A 24266-nucleotide genomic window follows, 5' to 3' on the forward strand; every position below is an offset into this window, starting at 1 on the left:
TTACACTTCTTTGTTATCTTCACGATGACCTATAAAGTATATTACGTATTTTTTAAATGCTTAGCCAACACAATTTTGTGACATCAACCGTACAATTTTTCACACAAAATAAATAAATATGTAGGTTTTTCTATTAAAACTACCCTGGTTTTTGTATTCGATCCGACATGGTGTTGCCATGGTAATCTTAATAATTATCAAAATCGCCTATTCTGAGCAGGATAAAAAGTGTATATTTTAGGATCGACAATTACATTTTTACATATCATTGTTATTGTATATCAGGTAATGAATTGTATATATAAAACGTACACACAATTCCATACATAAACAAAGTCTTATAACAGGTCTTATTTCCTTTAGGCATTTCAGATGAGTACGTCAATACTACATTTCCGCCACCAAAGGTTGGCCAAACACGCCAAGGGTACTGCCCATCGAATAAAAATTCCTTTTTATTCTCCAAACGAAATGTTGTTATAATTGAAAACCGCTTAAAGGTAAGAGATATATTATTATTTTATTGGATTCAATTTATTTCAATACCACATTAAAAAAAATACCTCGTTTATAATTATAGGCAACAGGAAGAGTTAGGAAGAGAAGAGGAAGAGATTATTTTTACAAATGAAATGGTTATTATGCTATATTATAACTATATATTTTGTTATTCATGTTCAGGGTTCAGTAGCAGTAAGTTTAAATATCACGGGGCATAAAACAAGAAACTGTATCATAACACCAACACAACTAGACGGGCATTTTGTAGTACAGTATGCAAACATTCATAACCAAAAAGGTATTTATTATTTTAATGTTTTAAAGTATAGCAATACCGCACATGTTGACTACAATCTTTTTGAATGCAATGATGTACTGAGGTTTACCTTTTTTCCAGGGATCTAATTTAGAAAAAATGTGTTGCGGTCTTGTTTTCTCATCTCATGTGTGTGAAAGTTAAACTATTAAATGATGTAGCCATTATTTCATATACAGTATCATTAAAAAGAAAGATACACTTAACTACATGACCATTATGTAAAACAGATGCAATATCTATACCTGATGTGTTTTTATCTTGTATAAATATGTTTTTAAATAAATAAATTAAAAAAACTATGTTATATTTGTAAGAAAAACATGGAAATGCAACAGAATCGAAACGAAGTGGAAGGTGTATATTAAAAGGAATAATAAAAACGGATTTTCTTCTCTCTAGTTTTGCAACTGGTGATTAACAAGACTATTCCATATAGCATTAGTTTAAAAGATGAGATATCTCTCATAGTTCGTCCAATGCGGTCAAAGATGAACATTTTACAGAATTACTTCTACGTGCAGATATCCATCGAAGAACTACAGATGGCGCTACTTAACGTACCTCTTCAACAAAGGATTGTCTACAAAAAGTCAATGAACTATAGTCGGGTAATCAATTTTGTATTATTAATAATTATATATAAATGATGTTTTAATGACAGAGATTATGACGTTCCATAGTATAGTCTGAGATATAATTAACAGTAGTCATCTTCCCACTTTCTTTAGGATATTCTTTATTAGGTCGTTTGAGCCAATAATCAATTATTACACATCTTGAAAAATTATAAAGCACTATTTGGATTAAAGTACTACCACGATAAATTGTTATAATTGGGTAGTGCATAAGGCAAACGCGACGTACAATACTGTATTTTGATTACAATTCCGTACAGTGTAGGTATATGATGATAAAAAACATGATTCTGAATGTGAAGTAATAATGACGTTGATGATATGTAACGACGATGAGGTAGATACTTGTGACAATGATACTACTGATAATGATACAATGATGATGACGATTGTGCTAACCTGTGTCATCGATAATGATGATCATATGATATAAAGGAAATGATGAAAATGACCTTGGGAAGTTACGATAGATAATGTTAAAAGGTAACGATGAAGACGATGATAAAGGGGGTACGACCTAATGCCAATTCTTTATATTTCAGATTTTTCAATCAAGCGTTACTGACGTCATCAAGCAGTCTTCTTCAAATCTTAAATATAGACTCGAGATTCTAGAACCTTCAAGTCTGAACGGAAGCTTAAATATTACACCGAACACAGCGATAGTCTACGTGCAGAATGATTATTTACTCTCTAGGTATCCGTACAGAAAGCCAAAGAACATCTCATTCCGCATATTTGTCGAAGATAATGGCAAGCAATGGAAATTTGAAAATGTAGTCAAGTTAAAAGGTGGTATGTATATTGTAGAACCTTTTATTTGGATCGTTTAGTACGACGACCTATAGCATAGATGACTATTTTAGTAGTTGGACCTAGTATAGATGATCGTTTAGTAAAAACCTAGTATAGATAACCCTTTTAAAGGTGCTGGGTAGAGCGGGGAAAGTAATTGGTTCGTCTGTGCAAACGCTTGACTCTTTCTACAGCGAACGTCTTGCCGATGTGTTCCATGCTATATTGGAAGACACCAATCATCCTCTTCATAACGACATTAACGGCTTTGCTATCGTTAGAAGTGGTAGAATTAAAACGGTAAACGCGCAGACGGACCGTTACAAGTAGTTCTACCCAGTTTTCTACTCGTTTTTGCCTCTTATATTTATTTATTTGAGGAAAGCCAAGATAATATATGAGCACTGTAATTTCCATTTATATTGGACAATAAATGAATCTGTATCTGTATTAGGACTTCTAATCATAAACTCTAAATACATTATGCAGACCATAGACCTTTATCATTATACATTCTGTATTATTTGATAACAAGTTTAACACTTGTAAATGTATTTATTTCAGAAATTAGAAAAGACCATTGTCGTAAGTATTTACAATTTTACACGAAAAATAAAAGTTCACTATGATTCAATCGCTTTGAAGTTTTCTTATGTCTAATTTTTACATATGTCATTTGTGTTTATTTGTTTGTTTTGTCGACAACATTTTGTTTGATGTATGTGTGTATATTGTATTATATAAAAATGACATTCAAATAAGTTTATTATAATAAAATCTTCTTAGCTTCTCAGTCATGTTCAAATGCAGAACACAACAGGCCGGAGTTTTGTAACGGTGGCTGTGGATTAGGCAGCAATGGATCTGGATGCGTGTGGACCGTAGCTAAACACTTTATCTCGTGTTCAAGTAATCCTAGCACGTGCCCAGATAATGTATGTGATGAGCTAGAAAGCATGCACTTTGACATCTGTCCGCAAGACTGTGTTGGTAGGCCTCTCCTTTAATAAATAGTATGTCGTTGTTTACGCGATGGCAGTTTAATGGCAGAATAATAACTGTTTGATTTACTTTATTCACAGATAGCAACTTTGTCGGTGATAGACTGTTTGTTAATACGTATGCGAAGCCACCAAGTGGAAAAGGCATAGGTAGAATGCCTTGGACAAACGCATCTTTGTGCATTTGTAATAGCAATCCTGAACAGTGCGTTTGTAGAAGAGCGATGGCACCAGTCAATGTTGTTCAGGGAACAAGCCAACCACCAGAATTGAATGATACAGTTACAAGTAGATTAAATCCTGGTGGTAAGTTTCATACATACCATATGATATTTTGAACGTTTCAGTAAAGCTCTGTATACACTATCATACTTTATGTGACACAGAATGTGATGTGCCCATATATGGGCATGATGTCATATCACTACCATATTGGGCACATCACACCTTTTTTGTCAAACTAGTTTTATAGTGTAGAAAGAGCTTAAGATGATTCAAGTAAAGTGTAATATACATTTTCTGAAATCAGTTCATCGAGTGCACTTAATATTGTTGTATTATTTGAGTATTTAGAACACGACCCCAAAATGCTTCCTTGCTCAAATCAACCTATTCTCAGTACTGTATCTAGATTTCTGCAGTACTGTATCATAGGAATATGTGTTTCACATGTATCTTCTATTATCATATACCATAACCTGACCCTTAACCTAACCTTACATGATGCAGTGCTGTATTACCAAATTTTCATTGATACTGTCCAAATAGTGTAGTATGTGGAGATACAGCACTGAGAATCGGGTACACCCAAATCTCTATATTAATAATGAAATGCATCGTACAAGAATGTTATTACGAATACTGTATATTTTCAAAGTAAAACGCAATGCTCAAACTTGGATTTATATGAGAATCCAAGCAATAATTAATGCACAATAGTCATATAATTCTTTAGAATGAAGGCAATTACATTAAACAGACCTCGGCTATTAACAGTTCTTATATCAATATATAGCAGAAGACCCAGTGTACAAGCCAAACGTATTAACATCGAGAAACAATTACAGTGACGGGGTAACAAGAGAATCACCAGTTTGTGGAGCGTTATGTCAGATACTCATCATATCTGGATGCCTACTGGTCTGCCTTGTTGTGCTGATTGTACTTTGGCGGAGTGGTTGCATCAAATGTCTACATCGAGGTTTTCATAAACTACCATTCGGAGCACATGTTGAACTGCAGATGACAACCATTAATGCAAACTACGCTCAGAATGAAATATTCTACAGAATTCAGGACATTCCTCCAACGATTCAACAATACAAATTAGACGTAAGTAACAGAATCATATATGTAAGTAATTCCGATATTATACACACGCTGTAAACTCCTTTGAAAAGCTAATTGCGAAGTTATAAACAATTAGTATCTCATCTTTCGGAGCTCATCAAGCTTGTTCCATTAGTAATATTATATAATCGCGTTGTTACATACACAATGGTGACGGAGCAATCCATACAATTCACATTGATGGTTGAAGTTTTTCTTCTCACAAAATAAGCGCAGTATAATAACATTAGGTAAAGTTAATTCATTATGCGCATGCGGGAAAACGTGCTTTCTTACTATATTATTCGACACAGTTTTGTTTCCTAGGCTCAGACGACAACTGACGTCACATCAATGTATAAGTCCTAGGTCACCGGTCGTCGCAACTAGCTCTAAAGTTCCTTAACAACAATATTGAAATATTAGAAATACATATACTCAATTTCAACTATCTAGGTTTATTCAATGACTGCTTTGTATTTAGTTATCTTTATAAATTGTACTTACAGTGCGACCCAAAGTGGGAGTTTCCAAGATCCAATCTACTATTTCAAGATATTCTCGGGGAAGGTGAATTTGGAAGAGTAGTAAAAGCCCAGGCCTTAAACATTCGTGGACACACTGGATATAAAACTGTTGCTGTCAAAATGTTAAAACGTAAGTCAACTCAACTCTATATGTAATAAAGGTTAGACAGCTGAAATTGCCTTCATTGGTAATTTTACAATCAACATGTACATGCATGGTAAATGTTGTGTGATTAGAAATTAAATTAATTTTATCTATTGATTTCCTAGCCTGTGCTACCGATGTCGACATGCGGGATTTAGTGACAGAGTTGAACTTACTAAAACAAGTAAATAATCCAAATGTGATACGGTTATTAGGATCATGCACGCAAAAAGGTACATTTATAAAGTTATAAAAATGTCTTATTTATTATGTATGTTTTGTATACAGTAAATGTGAAATTTCGTGACGATAGAGAGGGTGCACTACTCTTTCAATGATTGAATTTTTATTGAAACAGTAACAGTAACAGTAACAGAGTGGTCAAATAATATAATGCAAAAAACCTCATTAAATTTATACTCAAAATTGAAACCTTTCCCTAATTTAGAAAAATATTTACTTGATAAAACACATTTTTATGAGACAAGTCTGAAATTTAAATTAAGATCTAACACTCTACCTTTAGATTGTAAAACTTATAAATGGTCCAATGATGTGTCCGGTCTTTGTACTTTATGTGGGAATGGTGAAATTGAAGACATTAAACATTTTTTATTAAATTGTAAAGCATTTGATAATATTAGAATGAAAGAATTATCCATTCTACAAAATAATCTTGTGCTCTGTAATGATTATGACACATGGAATCGTTACACAACAGCCAGTGCTGATGATAAATTACAGTATATTTTAGGTGGAGATTCTATCGCGATTTGTAAAGAATCTGAGACCTTTTTTGATTTGTTTTGTAAACAATACACAAGAGCTGCATGGGAGAAACGGTCAGAACTTAAATCTCCCAATATATAGATTGTTTTTCTTTTGTATTGTTGCTTTTATATATGATTTGTAAATATTATACACCTGTGATAACAACTATAGGTCTTCAGTACTGATGTTGAAACACAATGGTTTGTAATGTAAACTCTTTACTATATATTTTATGTTTATTTTTATATACCTTTTTAAATTATCAACTCAAACCTATGATACTGTAGGACAATTTAATACAGTACCTGTATTACCATGTTGATAATGATTTTTCTTTTATATTTTTGCAAATAGTTTAAGAACCTGTATCCGTCATATTATGTATTGTTTTGATGTATTATGTTAATTTGGATGCACCACTTCTGTGTGTGCCACCGATGCAAAGGTGTCATTTCCTAATAAATTATTATTATTATTATTATTATTAGTAAAGGAACATTTTTGTGACGATGTAGAGGGCGCACTACATGCCAGTAACTTTTAATTTATCTTTGTTTAAAATAATACGTATAATAGTATATATTATGTTTAAAATGCCCGTTATTTTTCCACACAGGTCCATTGTTAGTAATTGTTGAATACTGTGAAAACGGGTCGCTTCGTAAATTCCTGAGGGAGAACCGAAAAAGACCAATTTATAGTGACCATACATTAACACCGAACTCAGAACGGTCCTTGCCATTTGACGAATTTGGCTCACATTCAAATACTACCACTTTAAGACCACGTGACTTACTAAGTTTTGCCTGGCAGATTTGTAAAGGAATGCATTATCTTTCAACATTGAAGGTAAGACTTCAATCAATAAAGTAAAATCATTTATTTGTAACAATGACGATACAAACACAGTAAGGCTTTATGTTAAGAGTTAAGCCTAACTCAAGCAAACCCAGTTTTCAAAAGTTATGGTATAGACAAACTTCGGAAAACTGCAGAAAACACTAGCAAACTTTACTTTGCAAACTCGAGCAAACTGATTTTGCAAATAAAGGTTTTGTAAAGTTTGCTAGTGTAGACTAAACTTTTCTCAATTTTGTTTTGAGGACCGAGTGGGCGCGATTTTACCTAACACACATACAATATCTCCGTTGTTGATAAACTGAAAACAAGTAAATCTTGTATCGGTATATAACCAACCGAAAACAAATAATATACAATGTCTGAAACATTTAATATTGAATGACACACTTGTCTTAGCTTGTGCACAGGGATCTTGCTGCTCGGAATGTACTGGTTGGAGACTGTCTTGTGATTAAGATTTCTGATTTTGGTCTTATGAGAGACATCTACGAGGCTGATTCATATAAGAGAACAAGTAAGGTAAAGTTTTCTAAAATCTAAAGGATTTTACGTAAATGGCCGATCCAATCGTCTTCATACTGTAATGATTTAACATGATAGAAATGTTTATATTATTTTAGTCGGCGACAAGTACAATACAACATAATTCATTGAGTTTTTTTTTTGTTTTAGGGAAGAATTCCAGTGAAATGGATAGCAATCGAATCATTGTACGATAATGTATATACAGCAAAAAGTGATGTGTAAGTGTTATGATTGTTGAATGTCTAATGAAAATAATACATTTTACTTTTTATTTCGATGTGGCTTCAGTAATGAAAATGTCATGCGAGGATTCTCTTGACTTGAAACTGTATTTATCATATTTACACGATCCTATGTTATGTACAACAACAATAAGTTGTATATGGCGCGATAACGAAGATAATGACTGTTAACATTCTAAGAATATTAAAACAAGACATTAATGTTGCTTTTTTAATCGTTTTACGTAATCTTTGTACAAACTTGCTTCTCGTATTGTGTTTCACAGATGGTCGTTTGCAATTCTTTTATGGGAAATCGTTACAATGGGTAAGTCGTACTTTATTGTAATTGAGCTTATATTCGTTGATTAAATTAATTAAATATTATATAGAATGTACTTCCTGAATTATTATTTATAATTATAATTATTGTAGTAATTATTATTATGCATCATATTTGTGTCTGTTCACTACTTTAGGTGCAACACCTTATCCGGGTGTTACGTCAGAGAGGTTATATAATATATTAAAAACGGGATATAGAATGAAAAAGCCTGATGGATGTTCTGATGAGCTGTAAGTAGGCCTACATTAAAGTAAAAGTGTTCTTCTGGTGAATTGGTTTGTAAATACACCGTTAAATTGTTTTAATTTAGTAATTAATAAAACAAACGTTTAATGCAGTGAATTATTGCAATAATGAACGTTTTAACGGAATAATACAGAAGCATAGTTAGTCATTATTTTATTTAACAACTTACTAAAATATCAGAAAGAATACAATCTTTTAGAAGATTTTAATAGTCTAATATAGTAATTAAGTAAAGTTGTCGCTGTCATTATAGATATCAAATCATGACAAGATGTTGGAGTGAAAAACCAATGGACAGACCGTCATTTCAAGAATTATGTGAAATATTCGAAAACATGCTTAAAAGAAATATAGTAAGTGTCACGGTTTGCAATCTTTCTTTGTTGAAACGTATACTAAACACACAATAATACGACTGAATAATGTTTCGTACATCAGCGAAGGCAAGCAAGCACAAAAGTAACCTCTCAGAGTGTGTTTTTGACAAAATGCAAACGGAGGCTAATATAACGATACAGATAATTTGATGTTTTACATAATTTTGTGACGTCATCGTAATAATAAAAAAAACATTTGATGACGATAACTTGAAAATGATGTAGTTATCGTACAAATAAAATAATATTATATATAAAATATAAGAGCCAGAGAAAAAGCTTTTTTTGTTAGGGCTAATTAGAACAGGTAGATGCAGACTACTTAACAATATGTGTATAAATTTGCTTTAAAGGAATATTTAGACTTAACAGAGTTGCAGAATCTTACTCACAATGAGGTTGAGGAAGAAGAGGAGGAAGAAGAAGACAATATGGAAGCAGTGCACATGGTAAAAATGCGACTGTTAAACTCTAACATACATGGTAAGTGAACAAACAACAAGTCAAGTCAATTGTATAAACTATTAACGGTCCTTATACATTCTTAACAACTGTATGTCAATGGTAATGTAAGGATCTCGGCAATGCTGAATGCTTCACCGTTTTGGATTCTGCAGATTCCGCATTTAAACTTAAAGTTATAGTCCGGTCAAAAATCAATTTATCACCAATTTATGGAAGCCCTTTATATCACGTATTTGATTGTTATACTGTATTTGACTGCTTCTTTCTTTATTATGCTAATTAATTGCCTCATTTACATACAGTTGTTAAGAGGGTATATAGTGACTGTAGGCATTGGTTATTGTCGCTTAAAGTTGAAACTGTTTGTATCGTTATTAAATACCTTATGTTTATACTCATCCATAATATAATTATATTTTGCATGTGTATAGGTAGCTCTTCCCAGAGCAGCAGCTCTCGAGATAATATCCCAAGAATAGAGAAGATAAACGAATCCAGAGTCGGTCAACACACCCCAGTAGAAGAAGAGAGTTATCTAGCGTGTTAAACACGACTGCACGTATGTCTTATTATAATCCAATACAATGTTGTCTTGCTATGTTAATGCAATATTAAGACAAAATAACCGTAGACACTCTAAACCGATTAGCAATACTGCCGAACAAAATTACAATGTGTAAACCGTAACAATAGACATTTACAAGAAACTAGAATTATATCAACATATCGTTGTAACTTCTATTGTATGTACCATAGTTTTCCAGAATTACTACTGTATTTGAAAATTCTATAAAAACGACTTTATCGAAAATTCTTTTTTAATTTTTGTATGTAATATATTTATTTATTGTTTTAGAATAATATCGGTAAAGATAATTGTTTAACTACTGCGAAGTATCTTTGGGTTAGAGTAGGGCAAATATCTGACCAATATCGTAAATGTTCAGTTATACTGTACAATCATTGTGCATTGCTGAAAAAGAAGAAAGGGTGTGTTTATAAATTTAGTTATGTTTGTTCTCATTATATCGTATTGGAAGCTGGACTTTTGTCATTTCTGGCAAATAACAAAAGATACTTCATTTTATAGTTTGTTTTTATTTTGGCTCTATAATTATTCATGAACCAATTAATGTGCCATGCCATTGGTTTATGACAATTGAAGTTTAGTTTTAAAGAATTTTCAAAATCCATTTTTTAAAAATAAACAGAAACAAGTAGGCCTATAATATAATAAGGTTTTGTATATAGCCAAAAGAGTATACCAATAAGTAATGTAAAATAAGTATTTTATATAAATTATAATGGTCTAAATGTAGCCTATTTATATTTTTAATTTTGAATGATGTACGTGAATATTTTGATTCTTAAAGAATGCTGTTGGTATTTTAAATTATGTAATTAAGCTATTAATACTTCTTTTAACTAGCGACTATGCAGGTATTTTTTGCAAGACAGTGTCAGTTATACCAGCTCGTTTGGAAGGCCAACTGAGACTAAGCAGAAGGTGTGAGGGGAATTTATTCATTAAATGTTTCTAGTTTTTAAATGACTCTATAGTTATTTTAACTCGAAAGTTCGGTGGAATCATTCAGAATTTATTTATCTATTTATTTGATGAGCTGGCAAATGGGTGGGTTTTATTTTGATACATAAACTGTGAATCATGAATAAAGGCTTATACTCGAACTGGAGACCGTTAAGGTCAATACTTGTTTATACTCTCGTTCAGCTTTAAAAGTGCAATTATATTATTTATTTGTGATCTAGGTCATCACGAAATTCAATATTGATTTGAATATAGAGTTTGTTTTGATTATTGAATTTACGATGTTTGTGTTTATTTAAAGACAATAAGATTCAATAAAATACACTTAATATCAAACGTGATGCACTTACAAGCAAATCTGTTTAAAAATTCTTGTTTTTGCCTGATTTGGTACCAAGTCCATATGAATGGGTGTCAAGCAGTCGGAACCTCGTTACGTAGCAAGATGCATTTTCTAAATATCGCTTCTTAGTTAAATCTAGATATTTAGAGGGTAAGCCTTGTTTGACTATAGTGTGTCTAGATACCTAAGGCCTCAAAAGCTAGGATTGGACCAAGAGGTGAGATGAATAGAGAAAGCATTATTCGTACACATGACTCATCACTAGACGGTTGCCTTAAAAGACCAAAGTTTATTCAAGCAATATTCATTCAGTAATCAATGTAGCCTAGAGGGAACGAACAGATAATTTGTATCAACTTACTGAGTGGCAAAATGAGATCTTGGTTGTTAAAGTTGTTCTTTCTTTTGTTTAAAGCAACGGTGTTATTTGGTATGTTATTTGAAATATTGTTATTTGAAAAAAAAATCACAAATTGTTTGTCACTAAGCTGGTATGGGCGACGTGAATAAAAACATATATACAGTATTAAGGAATATTCATATCAATTAATTGGAATTAAATATTGAATGCATTTGTTTCATTGTATTGCTACAGCCCAAAGTTCCAACCCTCAAAATGGAGGTACAGACATTGGAAACGGCGGAGACTATATATGTCAGTGCGTTGCTGGATATCTGGAAATTTTTGTGAAGTTCAAACCTCGGGTTAGTTACAATCAAAGGTCATTACGTAATGGATATACAGTACTTTGCTGTCCCTTGCGACCCTTTTATAACTCTAGACCCAAATTATATACAAACTAAAAAACAATTAAAAGTTGTTCACCGACATAATGCGATAAATAATATTGCTTTACGGTCTATTGTATGTATATTTATTTTACAACATTCGGTTTATCCATGACTCGGATGAAATTTAATTTAAAAGCCACAGTAAATAATTTAGCTAATAGATAAACTATTCTGTTATGACAGTGTGCCGTGTTTATTTGTTTGTTGCGGAATTTGTACTGGTTCTGTTTTTAATAGCTTGTTCTCCAAATCCATGCCGTAATTCTGGAACTTGCAGCGTAAGCTCTATTGGGTACACATGTAGCTGTAGGCCAGGGTTTTCAGGAAGAACTTGCCGTAATGATGGTAAATATACTGAGTTATATTCTATTAAAATACACTAATATCGACCATGGACTAAATAATATACTTTAGTCCATGAATCGACATAACACACATTTATCTTGATTCTGCTCTCTGTTGTTACGATATGTCTTCATAATTTTAATTAGTTGTTATATAGCATGTGTGCCTAATCCGTGTCTCAACTCGGGATCCTGCTCCAGAGGTCCTGGTAGTGGGTACAGGTGCAACTGCCCAGGAAGATATACAGGTTCCAGATGCCAATACAACAATGGTAACTTTTACATGCTAATTAATCAGGCAACCGTGTAGATCAATAATCTTAAAATCCATTTTTCTCCCAATTATTCAATTATTTCTTCTTAATCTTCTTTCGATTTTTTTTTTCTCAATACACATTAACAGTATCTGTTTTCTAATTGTATTATCTCTTTGTAATGTTTAAATGTAATCAATTTATTGCGAAAGGTACTGTATGTTTATAATGAATTTGATTATAGAGTGCTCTTCAAATCCATGCCGTAATTCGGGAACGTGCAGTTTACTACATGGAAGTGGATATACGTGTAGCTGTATAACAGGTTATTCGGGAGGAACTTGTAATGTTGATGGTACATAGCACTTGTAAAATACATATGTAATATATATTATTTCGTTATAACAAATTGTTGAAAAGAGATATTAGCAGGCATACCTATATATATTATTTGAAATACAATTTATGTCAATTTATGTTTTTAGACGTTGATATAGCCAGTGCCTTCTTTTTGTAAAGTTAAAGTACTAGCCAAATAGTTGGTTGACATAAAAGCGGTGTCATAACGCTTTTTAAAAACACGTAATGTAAAGAATAAGGCTAATGTCAGGACGCATAAACAGTAACTCATGTTGAAGAAAGGTTGTAGTTATAAGAAATTGAATGTTATGTTATTGTGGCTAGATATTACATTTTACGAGAATTGAGTGGATTTAAACTTGTTTATTTTTTTTAATTTCTAGCCTGTAATCCAACTCCCTGCTATAATTCTGGAAGTTGTAATCGAGGTACAGGCAGTGGGTATACATGTAGGCCTAACTGTCCAGTTGGATATTCAGGACCAAGATGCCAACATGACGGTAAGAAGTTTGATTTATATAGAACGACTAGTACATCGAAATCAATTTGAATTTGTGCACTTCAACCTTATATATTGTGTCATTTATTTGTTCAAATATTTCCGATAATTCCAAAGTTATTCATTCTATTAGGCCTATGTGTTTTTTCAGCACGGATCGCACGGTATATTATCCATCAACACACATCACATAGTATTGTTCTTTAAACTCCTGTTGCAATAATTGTTTAGATAACCAACTGATTCTGCATCTGTCACTAGATGAATCTTAACTGACTATAGCAAGTCATTTATATACAAGCCTAGGTGTATATACTTTCAATAAATGTTGTTTATCATCAATAACTAGTTTGAATACATCTAATTTAGCCTGTAATCCCACCCCTTGTTATAATTCTGGAAGTTGTAGTCGAGGTCCAGGTAGTGGGTTCACGTGTATCTGTCTAGATGGATATTCAGGACCAAGATGTCAAGATGACGGTAAGAAAATTGATAAAGCGAATTAAATGTGTCCACCAATGCCATGAATTGTTTTATGTATATACTTATTTGATGAATAAAAGATACCGAAATATATGACGGACGAAAATATTTAAATGATGTTGTTTAAGTTATTATTGGTGTTTAGATGTTAGAATTTAAACACCAATCAGAATTCATTTATACTATATACATTCATTATCAAATATACCGTCAAATTAGTAGATTAGTAGATAGAAAGGCCTTTTTTTCTCTCTTTTGTGGCGTAAACACCACTTTTATTCACATTCATATTATCGTTTATGTCATTACATACAATCATAAGATCCTTCATCAGTAACATTTTTGGATTCCGTATTACCTCCTTTTTTCATTAATTTTCTTATATTTTCTGTACACTTACAAAAGAAGTTTAAAAAGTTAATACAAAGACGTTTGCTCTAAATAGCCTTTTTGCTTCCAAACCTCATATTTACTTTCATTATATAGAAAAGCAAATATATTTCGTTTGTTGTTTTAGATATATTGTAAATTGTAATGGATTATTTTAATATTTTCTACCACGAAATAATGAATAACAAAATTACTTTAACAATAAATTACTTATAACCTATGATTTCCGCTGCCAGCTTGTGTGCCAAGTCCATGCTTAAATTCTGGAACGTGTGTTCGATCGGGTCCTGGAAGTCAGTATACATGTAACTGTGGAGTTGGTTATTCCGGTTTGAATTGCGTAATTGATGGTAATTACATTATAATAGTTATTTTTGAAGTCACAATAATAAAAATTCATGTATTTTCATCATCATGGTTGTTTTAACAATAGAGAAAGCTGGATACGAATGATATCAATTGAAAATATAGTGATTGTTGATTTGTTATCCTTTTATTTTACGTGTTCTAGTAGTAGAACCATGGAGCTATCTAATTTTATAGCATGGTAGAACAAAAAAATAAGGCATTACTTTTTTTGTCTCGTAAGCGTGTGTTCCCAATCCGTGTTTACATTTTGGTACTTGTGATCGAGGTCCAGGTAGTGAATATCGTTGCGACTGCAATATTGGCTATTATGGAGGAATATGCGAGCATGATGGTAAGATATTGTTCTCTTCAGCATTTAACGGTGTTTTAAAATATTGGCCTAGAGACTTCGTTACACACATATTCCAACAATAATGTCAACAGCATCTCATTTATTTCCTAATTCAGTGGTATAGGGAGCATCTTGTCGGAAGAACGTATGTCCAACCTGTATATAAGTTATAATATTTAAAGAATGTCATTCAATTTACCAGTTAAAGAATTTGAATGACAAGTTTCTATTCTATTAATTAGCATGTGCTTCAAACCCATGTGTCAATAATGGTACCTGTATTCGAGGTCCTGGTAGTGGATATAATTGCAGCTGCGGTATTGGTTTTTCAGGAGAAATGTGCCAAGTTGATGGTAAGTACATACTAAAAATAAATCAATATAATGAATATGTTTTCATTTGAGATCTTTAGTAAACTTCATCTTTTTTCTTCAGCGTGTGAGCCTAGCCCGTGCCTTAATTATGGAATATGTGCTAGAGGTCCAAGTAGTCGGTACACTTGTCACTGTGAAGTTGGTTATTTTGGAACAAGGTGTCAAGATGATGGTAAACTGCACTAATTCTTTAAAAAATGTATTTCACATCAATACAACAAGTGCTCTTGCAGTGTATTACTGGTGAGGGGCCTGGAATGTGTATTGTCACAATCATGTTCTATTTATGGTACAACCTTTCACTTATAATGAAGTTATGGCAACCACATTTGGTAGCTTACATATTTTATTATAAGCTTACATTTGTTTTCCTACAACAATCGGCCCTTTTTGCATATCTAAGTTAAAGATCCGAACTATTATTCTGCTGATAGGAGATATCGAGTTTTCGTTTATTAACGAAATGCGTTTCTTGTTTTGCCGATTTACAATTATGAGTGTCCTAGTTTTATTTGAGATGTTAAAAATCGATAAATTTAAACTTAAGGGTTTTCTAAAGTGTTTATTCTTCTAATTCCCAAAAGCTGGAATTATTACAATCACATCTAAATCAACAAACAAGCATCAGTAAAGTAAATGTTGATGAGAACAGCTTTATTATACTTATATTGGGATATATACATACAACTCACGCAATAGTGTTGTTTTTAGTTTGCTCCAACAATACGTGTCAGGAAGGGTCAACATGTATCAGAGGTGACACTGGGTCTTCATGCGCCTGTCAAATTGGATATGTAGGTCACGATTGTGAAGTGTACAGTAAGTTGGCTTGGCATTTTCAAACTAAACTTCTATCTGGAAGTGTATGCAAATTACACTAAAATAATACAATGTAATTAGTAGGACAATATAGCACCCTCTATATAGTTTATAAATTAAAGTAACTTAATCTTCCATAACAATTATTGACATTATCTTTATAATTGTTATTACTTTACACACAGCAAAAGTTAAATCCATTGCGTTTAGTTGTCAACATCATCCAAATGGTTAATGAATGTTCTATTTTTAGCATGTGCAAGTGATCCCTGTTACAATTCAGGAGCGTGTGTTCCAGTGGTAGACGGCTACGCTTGTGAATGTGTCACGGGATTTTCTGGAAATCAGTGCATCATAGATGGTACATTAAAATCAACCATAATATTTAGATTGTTAGGAAACTATAATATATTAACGGTATCGATTTTGTGGGATAGTTAGATAATGATGGTGAGTGTGGTGATCAATAGAGCGGTGACTTGAATATGATAATATAAAGAACAACAAGTTTGTATTTATAAAATTGTGATAGTTATTAATTTTGTATTTCTTAGTTTGTGCCAACGTGTCATGCTCTAACAATGGTGCATGTGTTCGCCAGATTATCTCTTTCTACCAATGCATTTGTAAGGCAGGATATTCAGGAATCCAATGTGGCGGTAAATGTAAGTAATAGAAAATGATCATTTGTGAACATTCGTAAGGCCTATCATTGAAATAAACCTCTGTGTTCCGTCTGGTAACGACCATGTATTGATTATTTTAATGTACCTAAAAAAGGGTTTGACAATTTACTACCTGTATGTAGTTTACTACGGTACTCTTCTAAGTATTTCTCTAAACATTGGGAAAAATACTGGATCTATTGGTGGTCACTCGTTGCCAATTTACTTTCATATTTTCACATTTAAAAAACGTGATTATCACCCTTCCTATCATTGTTGTACTCGTCGTGGTTGTCGTCATCGTGTTGATAAGAATGCACAGGTAACTTTTAAGTTTTATTATGATTTTTAAGCTAAAAAAGAACAGTCGTCATGATATCAAATATGCAACACAATTTTCTTCATAGGAGAAACAAACATACAATTACAAAACTCGAAGTTTCTGGTGCAATAACTGATCCTAAAATAGTTGAATGTCTTGGAGTGACAAATTTGGCGATGCACAATTGTAATATAAATGAGGGTAAGATATATGATTATATTGTATTTAATTAATATAACACTACCAAACTATTAACTAGTTTATTTTAACAATATTTTTCTTTCTTTTTTTTTTGGCATTTCAGATTAAATGTACTATGACAATTATTTGAAAAGAATGTAATTGTTACGATATTATATATTTTAAAAAAAGAAATATGAAAAGATAGTTAGAAAAACATAGGTTAGAGTAATATTGTTTGTGTGTTTAACTAAATTGTAAAAAAGTAAATTATTTTCTATTCTATTTTACGAATTAGGCCTACTAAACATGTAAAAGCAACAATAGGCTATTGTTTTTTATTATTTCCTACTGTACTTCAAGCCAAGAAAAATAGGTTAATTTTACGCCGTATGTTTAAATAACTTTCGTGAGGATTTGTATAAACATGTCCTAATATTATTTCGAAAGAAAAACATCGTCAGATGAATAATGAACCTATACGCTTTAAATGAATAGGATAGGATAGTAGGCATACATTGGTTTCCTGTTTTTAATAATAATTCGTGGAAGAATAATGAATAGTAATGCCTTCACACTACCAATCGTATTCAGTATGTATAAAGAATTCTCTCAACTAATATCTGTAGCAGTTTTTAGTAATCTAATATGTGGTCATTTATTATTAGTATTTTCATTATAGTTACGTTACGTTATGGTCAAGATAGTATGATTTTCTGATTTTTTTTATCTCATATAAATAAAACCAATAAAAGATGAAATGAATTTATTTAATGTTAAGGGCGAATCTATGATTGTGGGGTTATGAGGTCCTAACCAGGAAAAACCTTTCCTAAGAGCCTCTATTTTGTCCATTTGTGCACTTTTAAGTCCATTAAACCGGCCTATGGATGTTATATTTTGACATCTGTAGAAAGTAAATTACTTATTTAGTATCGTACCAATAATGACGATTATTTCCTAATGACTGATGGTTTACACATAATAGCGGTAAGTAGGCCTACGCGTAGGCGATTCTATAATGAACCGAACGAAATTGTCGAAACATGACAACCGACCATCTTCTTGAGAGTGAGTGATTGAATACAATACAGCTGAGAGATGAAGAAATGCATCAGAAAATATGAAGAAATTATCAATTCATAATACGGGCATTGGTCATAATGATGTGGTAATCTAATTTTATTTATTTTACTATTTATTTCATTATTTTAGTTCACGTTTGAAACTAGAGTTCCTCTTATGTTACAGCTATATGCATTATCATACATTTGGTGTATGTACACTGCAACAAACAAATAAATGAAGAAAACGTGAAGATCTTTCACTTGTTTCTTGTGTAGTCTTTTAAAATACACAGTCTTTGCAGATGTTAATGACCTATGTGATCAGAGATCTGATGGCAATTATGCTCATCCGGCCAACTGTTCTGTCTATGTGGCCTGGGTAAATGGAGGTAGTACAGTTCAGCCATGTCATAATGGATTGGCCTACGATGAGACTTCTGATCAGTGCCTTCAACCAGAAAACGTACCTAGCTGCGCTAACATTAGTTCCACACCAGCAGATGGTAACTACATTATAAAAAATTATGCATATACGATTATGATGATGTTACATGTAATATTTTTTACCAAATTCTGAAGTTTATGTTTCTTATTTTTGTATACGCCTTTTTTCACGAAACGGAAGACATCTTCGATCGATGACAAACAATGCCGTGCAACAAAGCTATAACCAACAGACAATTTCAGGACACCATGTTAATTTAAAAATCGTAACTCTTGAACGGAGGATCGTATGAGAAAAAAATTGTTTCGTTAAAAATGCGTATTTGGTATATAGTATTTTTGTGATAATATGAAATATAATTATCAAAATAGATGAATGAACTTGATTTTATTTTCGTAACTTAGTAACCGAAGGTTCACCAATAACCTCTGACAGAGCATTAAATAAAATTAAATTTCTTGTTGTTAATCCCATGACGACGATGAGTTGGTATAGCGCCACCAATAGGTCCAAAAGGACGTCCAAAATTATTTTTTGGTTGTTCAAAAAGAAATTTTATTTAATACCTATTCCACAACCAGATGAAATTCTTCCAACTCTGACAGCATTTACCTAACAACGGAAAGTTCAAAGACCAAATGGATCAACACCAAGTCCAGATTCATCTGATGAATCGCCAGTTTACACATTGGTTGTAATAATTATTCTTGTTATCATCATGTTGGTGATTATTCTAAGTGTATTCTGTTATCGCAGGTTTGTACATTTATATTATGTTGATATAAAACAATAATTGTCTTAAAAAACTGTCTACACTATCAAACTAGTTCGAAAAAAAGTGTGATGTCCTTAATTATGGTATTGATATGACGTCATCGTGTCCATATATGGCCACATAACATTATTTGTTACATAAAGTGTGATAGTGTAGACAGAGCTTAGTAGATTGTTAGTATTGCTGATGTCTTTGGTTATTTAATTATTACTAGTTAATTTCCGTGACTCATTCAAATAAACAAAACATCTGCGCATTTAGGATGTTATGTTTAGTATTTGAAATAATTATGTGTTCAAACATGTTTTGGAATTCTAAACACTTCCACCTATGATATTTTAGGCATTACTTCACCGCTGCTCTGGTCAATTTGTTCTTTTTCTCTTACATTTGTTATCGGTTAAAGAGCCATATAAAATCCTAACTTCATGATATTGTATCCTATATATTTATTACAGGTCTCAAAAGAAGAAAAAGAAAAAGAACAGGGTACCGGTAGTGAATGACACAACAATTAAAATTACCAATCGGGGGAATATGGGTTGTCCAGCGGAAATAATAAATAAACCAGCATACCAACCCTTTGTAATACTAACGAGCACTCTAATTATGACGATGTTGAAGTCCATACATATATTACATTACAATAAGACCATCGCACTTTGAATTAATATGAATAATATAATAATAAAATTAATTGTTATTTCTTACTGATGCTTTTAATAATAGTCAAGTCAAACTGTTTCATTACCCCAAAAAATTGCAAGAAAATTTTTTTTGATGAATTATAATAAAATATGGTCTCAAAAAATATATATCAAAAGTTTACCCAAATCGGACTACCGCAAAGGTTCAAAATTTGACGTTAAAAAAGATGGCCGCCAATTTTTGAAAATCGGTAACCGCTTGTAGTAGACAGCTGTAGGCCTATTTGGTGTCAAATTGTTCAAAATATATATGTTTATATTTACACTTTTTGAACATTTTGTTGAAACATGACCGGAAATTCCATTTTGTGACCTTTGACATATATGGCATGACGTTTATATATCTACGTAACTGAAAATCCTATATTTTCATATTTTGACCCGACTATAATGTCAACTGAATTGAATTGACGCGCTGAGTGTGTGGCAACTCGGGCAGCTGAGGAAGGGATTATTTTCCTCTTGAATTGTGTTTCCACTCTTAATTTTTATGCGTTGATTTTTCTGTGTTATCTGTTTATTTATAGTGGCGTACCATTTGTGTTAATTTTGAATTATTATTGTCATTCTGGTGTAATTATCCCGAGCCGGTACCTAGCCCTGACTCGCTCCGCTCAACAGCAAAGCAGGGGACAATAGGACAGTTCTCGGTACCGTATTGTTCCAGCAAAATTCACATACTCGGCCTAAGCAGTTCATTCATCGACTCGCCTGAGGTATTACGTAACCAACATTCCAGAGCGATTGTAATTCAGCGACATCTAATTTGCATGTCGGAGCGGATCTGCTGTTTATATTATGCGGTGCTGAACTGTCTGTATCCAGTCTATTGTAGTCAGTGTTCCCGGTACGGTGTTGTTTGGTGATTGGTTTGGTGACGGTGTTTGGTGAATCGTCTGTATTATTAGTACTGTATTAATCTTGGTGTTTCTTTGGAATATACTGCGGTCTTTTTCCGTTGATTGATATTATTTGTGGTACGGAAGTTTGAGTCGACATAGCGTTTATCAACATGTGTCTCACTAGAACCGAGTTTTATAGAATTGGACAGCTGAACTTAGCAGTTCCTACCAAAGATGTTTTTATGAGAATCAATGAGCTTGGAATAGCATCAACCAAGCCCCGCGGATGTCGAGCCGGAAAAAGAAAACAGAGAGAAATAAAGGTTAGAATTACACCACGTAGAACTAGAAACGGGGAACACCGATCGTCGCAAAGTCATTGTAGAACGATTAAGCAAGATAATCTAGTTGAACTCTCTAATGGGAAATGGACTCTTCCCTCTTTATTTATGACAAATGCTCGATCTCTAAATAATAAAATGGATGAACTGGCTACACGCGTTAGGAAATCTAAACCTGTCGTGATTGCAATTACTGCGACTCACTTAAATCCCGCGTTTCCTGACAAGTTAATAGAGTTAGAGGGATACTCGATGGTGCGACGTGATAGGCAAAATCGCAGCGGCGGAGGGATCATCATGTATGTTCGTGAAGACCTATCTTATCGAGTTTGGTCTGAACTTAATAACGAATCACTGGAAAGTGTGTGAATAACAACCCGACCAAAACGTTTGCCACGTCAATATTCGAACATCTCTTACGGCCTTATCTATCACCCGGAGAGTTCTGTAAATAATGATTGGGAAATGGCGTCTCACATTACACAGAGTTTAGATTATATTTGTAGTAAACATCCGGAATCAGGAATAATCGTCACAGGAGACTTCAACCGAATGAGAGACAACCTTATTGTTAAGTATCCCTTAAAACAGATCGTTAAAGTTTCAACTAGGGATCGCGCATCACTTGATTTAATATATACTAATATGAGCGATGTTTTTAATGCACCTACTAAAGAATCACCTTTAGGACTGTCTGATCACAACGTCATCGTATGCACCCCAATCGTAGGAACATTGAAGTCGCCTAACGTCTTCGCTTACTATACAAAACGTAGCTGTAAACCGGGTGCCAAGGAAAACTTCGAACGCGACATTAATAACATTAGATGGCAAGATCTATATCGAATGGATGGATGCTGTAACCAGTTTGAACTGTATCATAAGAACATTTCTGAACTCTTAAATTTACACTTCCCCCAAGTAACGATTAAAAGACTTCTTAAAGATAAGCCATGGGTAAATAATGCGTTTAAAGGTATCGTTTCTAGACGGCAAGCAGCTTTTGCAATTGACCCCATGTCTGCCGAATATAAGAAACTTAGAAATTTATCTAACCGAATGGCTAAATCTTTGAGAGGTGATTTTTATCGTAATAGTATTGCCCAGTTATTCTCGTCCGTTTCTAAATCTTGGTGGAGGGGTATTAAACAATTTCTTAATCTCGGCAAGGGTACTAAGTACTTTAAAACTATGGCTAATGACTTATGTAACGGTAACGTATACGAGCTTACCACGAAAGTTAGTGGTTTTTTCCTGTCCCTTACTTCCGAGTCCAAACCCCTTGAACCAAAAACCAATGCTAGTAACACTGTAGTTCCACCCCATTTAATTATCACGCCAGAGACAATTGAGTCTAAGCTTAAACTTGTGAAATGTAATAAAGCCCCAGGCCCGGACGGAATCCCTCCGTGGGTACTACGTGATTTTGCCAATGTCCTATGGTTAAGTCTGACATAGGCGAGCACAATGCAAAAACTTCGGTACAAATCTCCGCCTTGGATACCTACCTTATCTATCTCAGATGTACCGCGAAACGTAGATTTGATAACATTAGTGTTCAGTTCGACGCTATTTTTCCATATTTCTATCTTAGGAAGATATTATAAAGAGTTTTTTAACAACATTTATGATTTCAACAGATTTTCTACTCAATTTCAATTCTTCGCGGTCAAGTAATTTCCGGGTTTACAATAAGTTCACCTTGCAGCAACATGTTTTCAACTATTTTCTCTTTTTATACACAAGAGAGCAGTTAAAATAATAGATTTGACCCTAAAGGTGACTGGAAACAGGCACTTTCCATCAATCAATACAGTGTCCCTTTGGAAGACTGAAGAAAAAAACAGATAGTAGGACTGGAGCTTAAGTTGGCCATTAGTCATAGCCATTTTAGTTTTTTGTTTATTTTAGGAACGGACCGCGCGTGTGAAAGGTACAGTAGTTAAAAAAATAAAAATTATACTGCAAATTAATAAAGATCAAATTAAATATACGCCATAAAGAATCGGAATATATTGTGGGGAATAGTATTATAAAATTACATAGGGAGATTTGATGATAAGAAATTAATCGAGCGAAATCCCGATAGCTGAGTTTTATTAAGTAAGCTGGCAGGAATAACTGTAGGCTATCTGTCCCGTTAGGACCGAGATGTCTGCCCATGTTGAATGCCGTAATGTCTTCTTTCTTGGGCCGAAACGGCCCACTCTGTCACGGCAGTTAGTTTCAAAAGATGTTTAAATTAAATAATGTATTAATACTTATTAGGATGATATTTATTTGAATAAACGCCTCTCCAATAAAACATCACTTTGAATAATAATCCCCCCCCCCCAATCCAACTATCTAATAAACGTCCATCCCATCCACATTTATAATAACACAATTATACTATTTGTAGTAGAATTCATCGCACTGTTATCTACAATTTACCAAGCATTTGTTATTCTTTTTTACCACTTTTCATATCTATTAGAGGATTTCATTTGATTATAAATAGTTACCATATTATTAAAACTAAAAAATTTAACATATATGTAGTACATAAAGATCAAATTAAATATATTCATAAAACATAGGAGTAAATAATTGTGGGAAATAATTATATAAAATTACATCGAGAGAATTGATAAGAGCTTTTGTTTGAAATCGAATGAAACCCCGATAGCCGAGTTGTTGAGTAAGCTACCAGGACTTTATGTATACTGTGCGCTATCTGTGTCCCGTCAGGACCCTGGGATACTTCTGTCCATGTTGCAAGCCGTCTTAAACCTCTTCCTTCTTAGGCCAAAACGGCTCACTGTGTCGCGGAATAATGTATTAATTATACCAATTTGGATGGTATTTATTTGAATAAACGCCCGGAACACCTCCCCAATAAAACATCAATTAAAATGATTATCGCCACCCCCTCGCCCCCCCTCCCCCATCCAAATGCCATTTAATAAACG

At 33.0% G+C, this 24266-nt stretch overlaps 2 protein-coding genes across 3 annotated transcripts in view; both read left to right on the forward strand.

The window, feature by feature from the left end:
- LOC144844183 (proto-oncogene tyrosine-protein kinase receptor Ret-like) overlaps positions 1–10961 on the forward strand; it is a 28090-nt gene extending 17129 nt beyond the window's left edge. For both annotated transcript variants that reach the window (XM_078700939.1, XM_078700940.1), the window contains 18 exons: positions 364–500; positions 682–799; positions 1220–1428; positions 1998–2250; positions 2815–2835; positions 3037–3240; positions 3333–3557; positions 4267–4583; positions 5090–5237; positions 5378–5485; positions 6640–6872; positions 7281–7403; positions 7557–7627; positions 7918–7958; positions 8110–8206; positions 8476–8575; positions 8953–9082; positions 9496–10961. In XM_078700939.1, coding sequence (XP_078557065.1) covers positions 364–500; positions 682–799; positions 1220–1428; positions 1998–2250; positions 2815–2835; positions 3037–3240; positions 3333–3557; positions 4267–4583; positions 5090–5237; positions 5378–5485; positions 6640–6872; positions 7281–7403; positions 7557–7627; positions 7918–7958; positions 8110–8206; positions 8476–8575; positions 8953–9082; positions 9496–9611 — 2651 coding nt within the window. In that variant the 3' untranslated portion in view covers positions 9612–10961. The remainder of the gene's footprint in view (positions 1–363; positions 501–681; positions 800–1219; positions 1429–1997; positions 2251–2814; positions 2836–3036; positions 3241–3332; positions 3558–4266; positions 4584–5089; positions 5238–5377; positions 5486–6639; positions 6873–7280; positions 7404–7556; positions 7628–7917; positions 7959–8109; positions 8207–8475; positions 8576–8952; positions 9083–9495) is intronic.
- Positions 10962–12574: 1613 nt separating this feature from the next.
- LOC144844950 (uncharacterized) lies at positions 12575–17267 on the forward strand. The gene is made up of 11 exons (XM_078702066.1): positions 12575–12701; positions 13090–13206; positions 13575–13685; positions 14315–14428; positions 14668–14778; positions 15021–15131; positions 15214–15324; positions 15864–15971; positions 16225–16407; positions 16526–16636; positions 17263–17267. Exons 1-11 carry the CDS (start codon positions 12575–12577, stop codon positions 17265–17267), a joined length of 1209 nt encoding a protein of 402 aa, XP_078558192.1.
- Positions 17268–24266: the final 6999 nt, after the last annotated feature.

This window comes from Antedon bifida, chromosome 6 (genome assembly GCF_963402885.1).
Source record: "Antedon bifida chromosome 6, ecAntBifi1.1, whole genome shotgun sequence".
Lineage (NCBI taxonomy): Eukaryota > Metazoa > Echinodermata > Crinoidea > Comatulida > Antedonidae > Antedon > Antedon bifida.